We start from the raw sequence: 11,163 nt of genomic DNA on the forward strand, positions 1-11,163 counted from the left end.
CCAAGTGGGTTCCCCAGTCTGGCGTATGGATAATGACATCATCTAGGTATGCAGCTGCAAAACTAGTATGGAGGCGCAGTAGCTTATCCATGAGGCGCTGGAATGTGGCTGGGGACCCATGTAGCCCAAAAGGGAGGACGGTGTACTGGAATAGCCCATCCGGGGTGGAGAATGCTGTCTTTTCTTTAGCTTCTTTGGTCACAGGAATCTGCCAGTACCCTTTTGTCAGATCCAGTGTAGTCAAGAATCAGGCACTACCCAGTTGGTCAACCAGTTCGTCGATGCGTGGTATGGGGTATGCATCAAACTGGGATATTTCATTCAGTCAGTGAAAGTCATTACAGAATCTCATAGTACCGTCAGGTTTAGGCACTAGAACAACTGGACTGGACCACTGACTGTAAGATTCTTCACTAACTCCTAATTCTAACATTTTCTTTACTTCGGCCTTGATTTCTTCTCTTTTGGCTGCTGGGATTCGGTAAGGACTCAATGTTACCTTGGCTCCGGGGATCGTGTGGGTATGGTGATAGATCTCAGTCGTCGGCCCTTGTTTTATAGAGAACATATCTCTGTTGCAATTAATCATGTCGGCTGCCTCGATCTTTTGGATCGGCGTCAAGTCAGATGATATCCTCACTTGCTCGTGTAAGTTATCCTCCTGGGAAAGGGTCTCCTGCATGACTAAGCATGCCTCTCAATTGTGCCGAGGTTTTAGAAGATTGATGTGATAAATTTGCTCCGATTTCCGGCGGCCTGGCTGCCACACCTTATAGTTCACTTCTCCCACGGCTTTGATTATTTCGTAGGGTCCCTGCCACTGGGCCAACAGTTTACTTTCTGCTGGGGACACCAGTACCATCACCCGATCCCCTGGCTGGAACTGTCGAAGCTTCGCTTGGTGGTTATAATGGGTACGTTGGGTCTCCTGTGCTCTCTCCAAGTGTTCCTGTACAATGGGCGTAACTCGGGCGATCCGATCTCTCATCTGCAGTACATGCTCAAATATGTTCCTTCCGGGATTTGGCTCCTCGTCCCAGGCTTCTCTGGCTATATCCAATATGCCCTGAGAGTGGCGCCCATATAGTAGTTCGAATGGAGAGAAACCCGTGGAGGCTTGCAGAACCTCCCCGATGGCGAACATGAGGTAAGACAATAGGGTATCCCAATCTTTCCCATCCCGGCTCACCACTTTCCTGATCATGGCCTTGAGGGTCCTATTGAACCTTTCCACAAGGCCATCTGTTTGCGGGTAGTATACAGAGGTCCAAAGGGCTTGCACATGGAGCAATGAACAGAGATCTTTCATCAACTTGGATATGAAAGGTGTCCCTTGATCAGTCAATATCTCCTTGGGTAGCCCAACCCAGGCAAAGATCTGTACTAGCTCCTTAGCTATTGTCTTGGAAGCTGTGTTGCGCAGGGGAACAGCTTCTGGGTACCGGGTTGCATAGTCCAGTACAACAAGCACATGTTGGTGGCCCCGAGCTGTCTTCTCTAGGGGCCCTACGAGATCCATGGCTATCCGTTCGAAAGGAACCTCTATTATTGGAAGAGGTATCAAAGGAGCCCGCAAGTGTGGGCGAGGGCTATGTAACTGACACTCCGGACAAGAGGTGCAGTATCGCCGGACATCTTCATGTACTCCTGGCCAGAAGAACCTCCGCAGGATCTGTGCCTGGGTTTTCTCTACCCCTAGGTGTCCTCCAAACAGGTGACTGTCGGCGAGACTCAATATGGCTTTTTGATGTTTTCGTGGCACCAGCAGTTGTTGTATCTCTTGCTCCTGCATTTGCACCACGCGGTACAGGAGATCTTTCTTCACTATAGAGTAAGGTCAGGGACCCCGGACCTTCCCATCCACGGGTATCCCATCAATCTCGGCCACCTCTTTCCAGGCGTTATCATATCTGGGATCCTCTGTCTGGTCCCGCCCAAAAGTCTCTCTCCCAGGACTAACCTGCCCAAGCTCCCAGGGGCCAGCTTCTGCTTCTTCCAACGGCTCGCCACCATCATGGCTGGGGGCAGCTTCTGGCTCATCTTCTGTGGTGGAAGTTTCTCTGTTGGCTGCTTGCATCCATCTGCCTACTAGGGAGGTCTTCTGGCTCTGGGTCAGGATCCGGGTTCCCAAGACCTTCACGGCCTTCCTCTCTTTTTTGGTCTTCCGGGTCTTTCGGGGGGGCTGAGGACAGATCCTGAGAAATCTCAGCGAACATCGGGGGTTGACATTCCCCCGGTGACGAGTCGCTTTCCTCAGGGTCCCCACCTCCCTCCAGCCTCTCACGGGGAAGTAAATTATCAAACCCTGGATAGTCTCTCCCAATGACTACAGGATATGGGAGTTTAGGAACTACGCCCACCGTCACCTCAATGGGGTTTCCCTGAACCTCTTTCTCCACTGGGATGGTGGGGTAATGGCTGACGGCCCCATGCACGCACATCACTGCTACGCATTTGGCTTGTAGCAGCTGACTATTTTTTACCAGCTTACCTGATATGAGGGTGATTAGCACTCCCAGAGTCCACAAGCGCTGTAGTCTCTGCGCCATTTATCCTCACTGGCCTGGTGTAATTATGCGGGGCTAATGCGACCCCCGCGAGGTGGATAAGGGAGCATGGGACCTCCCAATCCCCAAAGTTACATTGCATAGGCTCCTCGGTGCTGGGACACTGTGCTGCTATGTGTCCCCACTCCCCACATGCATAACATCTATAATTGCTTTTAATCACTCCCCTATCCCGGGGGTTAGGAGGTTTAGTCCCAGAGTTCCCCCAACTCAGGCCAATCCCTTCCTTCTGGGGTCCCCGCTGGTTTTCACCCCCCCCTTCTTTCACCTAGGACTCCCCGGGGGTTTGGCTGCTCAACCTTCCGGGGTTGGGGTCGGGTGCTTGCTTCAAAAGGGTCCTTCCTTGGGTAGTCAGGTCAGTTCCCTGGCTGTCATCCATCTTTCTACCAGTGTGATCATCTCGTCATACGTGGACGGATCGTTCTGGCCTACCCATTTGCGGAGATCTGGTGGCAGTCCCCGCATGTAATGGTCTATGACCAGGGTCTCCAAAATCTCCTCTGGCTTGCACACCTCAGGCTTTAACCACTTCTGCACGAGATGTATGAGGTCAAATAGCTGGGACCTGGTTCTCCTGGTATTTCCACTCATGGAACCTCTGGGCCCTTACCGCTGCCGTTACCCCTGATCGTACTAGGATCTCTGCCTTCAGATGGGTATAGTCAGTGGCATCTGTGGCAGGCAAGTCAAAGTAGGCCTTCTGGGCCTCTCCACACAAAAAAGGGGTGAGAATGCTGGCCCACTGCTCCTGGGGCCATGCCTCACCCTGAGCAGTCCTTTCGAATGAGGGGAGATATGCCTCTACGTCATCTTTGGCAGACAACCAGTGGCCCTCAGGGTTCGCGTCTGTCGGACCCCCAGGCCTGGGTGGTGAGGATCTTCAGCTGGTCCACCACCTCTCTCAAGAGGGCACGATCTTGGGTCACCTGGCTCATCAATAATTTATTGGTTTCCTGCTGTAGCCACATAGACTTCTGTTGTGACATTGCCTGAACCCAGGTGGCCTCCTGCTGGGCTGCCGTGGCTTGTACCAGAGCTCTTACCACCTCCTCCACTGTGGTACAAAGCAAACAAACAAACCAAGACAAAGAAAAAAAAATCCAAAACCCCAGTGCACACTTTTTTTTAAAAAAAAAACCTCTTTCTTCCGCCACTCTGTGAATGAAGTCCCACTCCTGACACCAGTTGCGACAAAGTTCTGTCCTTGCCTCCATGGGTCCCTCGTTTCCTGGCGGATTTCGCTAGCCTCAGAGGCTCACTGTGACCCTCCACGTAACCCTTCTCTCTCTAGAGACAAGGGTCACAGTCTACTGAGTCATTTTCATCATAAGCCAGCAAGGGAGGTGAGGAGAAGTTATCCTTCCTTGCACCGTCTCTGTTGTCTCCCAGTCTTAGTGATTAATCAGGGGGCAAAGGTGGGAGTGGGGGGAGCCCGGGCCCACCCTCTACTCCAAGCTCCAGCCCAGGGACCCTAATAGTATCAGCTATGGTAGTTGACCTTGTAGAAACAGAACATGTACAATTCCCTGGGCTACTTCCCCCACAGCAGCCCTCACTTCCTCAAGCTCCATTTCACCCTTACCACAGGGCCTCCTTCCTTGTGCCTGGTATGGTGTGTACTACTCAGCCTCTCCAACAGCACAACTTCCTCCCACAGCTCCTGACATGCACACCCACCTGACTAACTGGGAGGCTTTTAACTAGTTTCAGCTAGCCCCTGATTGGCTTCTGGTGTCCCAATCAATCTAGTCTTCTCCCTGCCTTCTGGAAAGTTCTTAATTGGCCCCAGGTGCCTTAATTGACCTGGAACAGCTACCATTTCACTTATCCTGGTACCAATAAATAAATAAGAAATTTTATTTCTTATTCCAGTGATCTACTACTTCAACATTAAAGGTTGCTAAATAAAATGGTTAAAAATACCAACATTATTTGCTACATAAAATAGTTAAAAATACCAATTTGCAAGGTCTATAGACACTTACATATGCCAGCATTCCCAAGTAATCACATTTCAGAACACCAGGTGGATCAATCATTCCAGCTGGATTCACAAAATATTCTTCTATTCCACCACGTCACACTATGAGAATTTCTAGAACTATGACAGATCAATGGACCTCACCCCACTGACTTCTGTGGTCTTTGGATCAGGGCCTGTAATCCTTTAGAAATCTTTATTAGTCATTTAATACATATATAAGGTCCACAAGATACATTTAGCAGCATATTTCCACTATAAGGACAAAAAAGCGAGCAGTGATAAGATTGACTGACTTTAGTAATTGGATGAGGTGACAGTCTAGGTACGATGAAATGATTGGATTCCTTAATTGTTCATCTCCAGACAGTCAAACGTTAGATTTTTTTGTTTTGTAAGTGTTTAGAATTTATATAAAGAATGAGTAATATTTTACAGGTGTTGCTAACCTCCACTGAAACACATTTTTGGTTGTTTGGGAATAGTGCATTGCTTTATCCAGAACAGGATCAATCTTAGTTTCCAAGGCTCTCTCTGTTTTGGTTTAGATCCCATCTTGATTTTCCAGAAGTCTTGTTCCATTTTCCATACACATAAAGCAACATTCAGCCCAAATTACTTCTTTTAGATTAAAGGAAACTCTAAGGCCTGGTCTACACTAAAAATTTAGGTTGGCCCACCTACGTTGCTCAGGAGGTAAAAAAATCCATATCCCTGAGTGACATAGTTAAGCCAACCTAACTTCCAGTGTAGACAGTGCTATGTCAAAGGAAGAATTCTTCTGTCAACCTACCTACCCCTTCTCAGAGAAGTGGATTAACTACAGTGAACAGAATGGTTCTCTCATGCCCAATGCTGCTGCAGCATTTCTAGCAAAGACAGCTTAAGAAACAACAAAAGTTATGTCCCCACCAGAGAAGCTAAAGCCTATCTTATCTGAAACATGCCCTAACTTTGCCCCACAAAAGGCAGCCAATCTACCATTACTGAAAAAGTGAAGGGTGGGATCTTCAAAAGCACGCTGCTTATCTCTGTTCCCACTGAAATTACACTAAAAGTGCAGTATGCAGAAAAAGTCATAACATTTTTAAACACTCTGGGTGAGATCCTCACCCCGGTCTCATCCTTTTTTTGCCACTCTGGACATTTTATCCAGCATAAAGGCTCTCTAAAAGCCACAGTTCCAGCCAAAGGATGATTCTCAGGCACAAGCACTGCCGAAGATAGCCACAAAGGTTGCTTGCCAAGGACCTCCTTATGAGCCCTGGTGTAGAAGGCATGCCAGGGTGGGGCTGAGGTAGAGGGTCATGTCAAGGGCAGGATGGCAATGTGGAGCACTGCAGTCCATAGGGCTGTTCTGTTAGACTGCCATAATTTAGACAGGCCCCCAGGTTGTCTAAGGTGTGCACGGGGCCTCTTCAATTGCTGGAGCAGACTAGGATCGGGGGCTTAAGTCTAGGTTAAAGCTACCTTGGCCTCCACCTCCCCATTGGGGTGCAAGTTCTGTGCTGTGCCTCTTTGGTTACATCTACAGGTCAAACTGCGAGTGTAATTCCCAGTTGGAGGAGACATGCTAATGCCAGCGCTGATTAAGCTAGCACAGTGTTTCTCAACAGCCAGTCTGTGGATTGGCGCGATCCCGGAGATTCCCCTGGCAGTTTAGGAAGCCAGAAAGCTGGCTCCTGGTATCCAAAAGATTAAGAAACACTGAGCTAGAGCGCCAAAAATACAGTATAGTCATGGAGGCATTTCTGGATATCCACCCTTAGTACATACCTATCTGAGACACTCACCATGTACTCTGGGCAGTTAGCCCCTCCTGTCTGAGATTCAAGTCGTGTACTCTGGGCAGCTAGCTCCCATGGCTAAACTCTATTTTTAGTGCCCTAGCTTTATCAGAGCTAGAGCAGATATGTCTCATTGAAATGGGAATTATACACCTAGCTCAAAGTGTAAACATACCCTTTGAGATACAGGCCAGAATCTCACCCTCTATTTTGCAAGTCCACTTTTGGCTGTTAAGCATTTCCTCACGGATGCTGAGAGGAAAGTTTCACATACTCTTAGATCATCTCTGAGCAAGTAGCAATGTGAGTTATAGTGTTGTTTACGTACTGCTAAGACCAAAAATAAATGATTCAACTATCTTTAATATACTGTTCCCTTTGTAACCTGGTGCTCCTACATAGGATAGTTGAGTACCAGACCTCCTGTGGCATAGCTATCAAAAACAATACAAGATGATTATATATTATTTTCAGTAGTTCAGCAGAAACAAAGTTTGATGTATCCAAAGCCAGAAAGTCCAGGTCTAGATTCAGAGCCAGTTTTCCGCAGAATTCAGAGGTTCGCAGATTCAGGATTTGGGTTAGGGCCAATTCTAAAACAAACATAGCTTTAATACTGTAGCTGTTTGGATACACAGCTTTGGAAATGGCATAGTTTTAAGTGGCTGCTGTTGACTCTGCTTTGTAGTCATAACAGAGAAAATGTTATTGCAGAGTCTGTTGTTGCTGTTTGTTTTTCTTCCCTCTGCCATAGGGGATAGGATTGGCACTTGCTTGCTTGGGTTTTTGTTGTTGTTTTGTTTTTTGTTTGTATTTGTTTTTGTTTTGTTTGTTTAAAAATCAGATGATCCTACCTAAAGGTCATAGCTGTGGAAGCTACTCTCAGCTAGTTTCACCATTATTTCCTTCCTATTTTAAACTGTGGAGACTTAGGCAGCCTGAAGTGTCCCTGGAAGAAAAGGTAACTATTATATACAGATGCCCCAACTGAGAAACATTACTATATTGGTCTCTAGTCCCAGACACCAACCCCAATCTCCAGTGGCCTGTATTTGTAGGTCTGCTGCTACTGCAAATTGTCAAATCAAAATCATATAGGAGCAAGTTTTACAACTATTAGTCTATCCTATTCAGGCAAAACTGCCATTCAAGTCAAGCCTTGCCTGCATAATGATCGCTGACTTTGGAACAAATTTTATAGTCACCATTTGATTTGTAGCCCTAGTGTATAGCTTATGTCTTGTTCATTTTAAATAAGACTCATATACACCTTATTTCCACGCTGAATTTGTCTAGTTTCAACTTCTAGCCATTGGATTGTGTTACACTTTTCTCAGCTAGATTGAAGAGCTCATTAGCAAATATTTGTTCCCCCTGTAGAGACTTACAGACTAATCAAGTCATTCCTTTAACTTCTGTTTGTTAAAATAAATAGATTGAAGTCTTTGAGTCTATCACTAAAAGGCATACTTTCTAATCCTTCAATCATTCTCATGGCTCGTCTCTGAACCCTTTCCAATTGATCAATACCCTTGAATTTTGGTCAACTGAACTGGACATAGTATTCCAGGAACGGTTGCACCAGTGCTAAATACAGAGGTAAAATAACTCCTACTTGAGATTCCCCTGTTTATGCATCCCAGGATACCATTAGCTCTTTTGGCCACTGTCAAGGTTCCTTCCCCACTCTGAATTCTAGGGTATAGATGTGAGGACCTGCATGAAAGACCCCCTAAGCCTATTCTTACCAGCTTAGGTTAAAAGCTGCCACCACCAAAGATGCGCACTTGGAAACACCCCCAAAATATCCCCCAAGCACTACACCCCCTTTCCTGAGGAAGGCTTGATAAAAATCCTCACCAATTTGCATAGGTGAACACAGACCCAAACCCTGGGATCTTAAGAACAATGAAAAAGCAATCAGGTTCTTAAAAGAAGAATTTTAATTAAAGAAAAAATAAAAGAATCACCTCTGTAAAATCAGGATGGTAAATACCTTTCAGGGTAATCAGATTCAAAACATAGAGAATCCCTCTAGGCTAAATCTTAAGTTACAAAAAGACACCAAAACAGGAATATACATTCCATTCAGCACAACTTATTTTATCAGCCATTTAAACAAAACAGAACCTAACACATATCTAACTAGATTGCTTACTAACTCTTTACAGGAGTTCTGACCTGCATTCCTGCTCTGGTCCCCGCAAAAGCATCACACACACAGAGAGAACCCTTTTTTTCCCACCCCCTCACCTCCAGCTTTGAAAGTATCTTGTCTGCTTATTGGTCATTTTGATCAAGTGCCAGTGAGGTTATCTTAGCTTCTTAACCCTTTACAGGTTAAAGAGTTTTTCCTCTGGCCAGGAGGGATTTAAAGGTGTTTACCCTTCCCTTTATATTTATGACAGCCACTGCGTCACACTGTATCTCATGTTCAGTTGATTATCCACCACAAACCCTAAAGTTCTTTCAGAGTCACTTCTTCCCTGGATAGATTCCCCCATCCCATAAGTATGGCCTATATTCTTTGGTCCTAGATAGATACATTTATATTTAGCTGTATTACAACGCATATTGTTTGCTTGCACCCAATTTATCAAATGATGCAGATCACTCTGAATCAGTGACCTATCTACTTCCTTATTTACCACTCCCCCAATTTTCAGATCATCTGCAAACTTTATCATTGCTGATTTTATGTTTGGATGGAGGAGGATTGTTTAGGATGATGCAAGGGAAAATGGGATGAAATTTAGAGAAGGCACATTTAGGGTTATTACTACGAGAGCAAATGACACACAGTTGGACCTGCTGGAAATAAAACAACAAAAACTGATAAAGGCAGGTCAAGATGGGGAATGTGATGAGAAACCTCCTAAAATCTCACTTTTATGATGCATGAAAATATTGAATGTTTTGTGAAAACTTTTGCAAATATCACCTGAACCTTTGGGGCTCTCTTGTGGTCTCTCACTCAGACATTAAACATTTATTGTGTGTGCTTTTGCATTTTAAAAAATGTGCTAATGTGATAAGAAAAGCTATTATCACTTGGTGTAAACACCACTTTATAACAATTATTTTCATTTTGCCTTTCATTTCTTAGTGCTGACTCTACAAGTCCCAGTAACTCCACAGTTGAATAGAAGTGAACTCCTGGGCCTATTTAAGTTTAATAGGAGTTTTGTCAGCAACTTCAATGGGACCAGGATTTAACCATGTGTGGAAGCCTACATTTGAACCTATGTTACCGAGTAAGCTATGCCTTAGACCCCTTTCAGGCCCTGTCACAGGGCACACCACTTGTCACTGATCTGGCACGTTCTCCTGGTCCATTGTGGGATTAGCTCTTTAGGCCAACACCCCCTACCATGGCTTGCACACCATCACTCTGTCTCCTGCTTGTCTGCAGCCCTTTTCTCAGCCCCAGGAACTGCAGCATTTTCTTCATGATTCAGCCCACCAGCTGGTTACTCAGTGTTCCCCTGCTTATGGGGTAGCAAAATTCCTTCTCCCTAGCCAGTCTAGGCAGTCTTCCCTTCCATTGCCGCAGTGCTATTCTCTCAGTGGCTGGTAGGGAAACATGGGCCCACCTTGTACTCTGGGTTCCAGCCCAGGAACCCTTAGCTCAGAAGTCCTGGGCTTTCCTATCCTAGCCCTCACTGCTCCTTTCCTGGGCTACTTCTTACCATGCCTGGGTCCCCTTCTCTCTGCATGTACTGGCTTCAAAACCCTCCACTCAGAGTAACTGCTGCCTACTTTCCTGCAACCTTCCCCAGGGAAGCTTGTACCAGCTACCTGGCTTATACAGGCCCTACCTGTTCCAGCACAGCTGAACCTGCTTCTAATTAGTTCCCTGCTCCCTGGCTCTTCCTCCAGGTGCAGCCTATGGAGTTAATTGGCCTACCAGGCCACCTTAACCCTAATACAGTCCATCTCAAATGCAACTTGTGGTGACAGGACTGGCTTCTTGCATCTCAGTCTAAGTGGAACCACCCAGTCCAACCACTCTATACTGAATCTGAGCTTTACCAACCATGTTAATCTGACAAGTCCAACTGTGTTTGACACCCTGTAACGGAGCTGTGACAGCGGCTGTTTTAAGGGACTCAAAAACAGTATCTTCAAGACAAAGTAGCATTGACTTGCCAAAGGGAATACAGCATTGAAGAAATGGGTGAACACAACAAAAAGAGTCCTCTATGCATATTTCCTTATCTAAGTAACATCTATACCCATAGCTCTGGTAGGTCCAACTTATTCCCATCTCTGGACTGGGAGAGCCAGTCCATTTACTGCAGTCCCTGTGTCTCTCTGTCTGTGTGTCTCAGGGCATGGCTACACTTGCAGATGTAGAGCGCTTTGAGTTAAACCAGCCTTTGGAGAGTGCAGTAGGGAAAGTGCTGTAATCTGTCCACACTGACAGCTTCAAGCGCACTGGTGTGGCCATATTTGCGGCACTTGCAGCGGCATTGGGAGTGGTGCATTGTGGGCAGCTATCCCAGCATGCAAGTGACTGCAACGTGCTTTGCAAAATGGGGGTGGGATGGGGTGGGGTGGCGTGGAGTGTGACAGGGAGTGTGTTGTGTGTATGTAGGGGGAGAGAGAGTGGGTTTTTGGGGGGCTGAGAGCATGTCAGCATGCTGTCTTGTAAGGTCAGACAGCAGCAGACCTCCCTCCCCCCTGCCTGGCACACAGTATTCCACACTAATGGCTTGCTTTGTCTTGGAGCAGATAAGCAGCCGGCTGTCAGAAACGGAGCTTTCAAAGGGCATAGCTGCATTCCTGCAGCGATTCAAAAACAATGACAAGAGTGGCCACTTGACTT

The 11,163-nt window shown here is 46.3% G+C and overlaps 1 protein-coding gene across 1 annotated transcript in view; it reads right to left on the reverse strand.

The window, feature by feature from the left end:
• LOC311516753 (glutamate decarboxylase 1-like) overlaps positions 1 to 2,549 on the reverse strand; it is a gene marked incomplete at its 5' end in the record, with an annotated part of 94,222 nt that extends 91,673 nt beyond the window's left edge. The window contains one exon of the mRNA XM_084621095.1: positions 2,492 to 2,549. Within this exon, the coding sequence (XP_084477221.1) occupies positions 2,492 to 2,549 (58 nt within the window). The remainder of the gene's footprint in view (positions 1 to 2,491) is intronic.
• Between the last annotated feature and the right edge of the window lie 8,614 nt (positions 2,550 to 11,163).

This window comes from Lepidochelys olivacea (genome assembly GCF_965140295.1).
Source record: "Lepidochelys olivacea isolate rLepOli2 genome assembly, chromosome: 2".
Lineage (NCBI taxonomy): Eukaryota > Metazoa > Chordata > Testudines > Cheloniidae > Lepidochelys > Lepidochelys olivacea.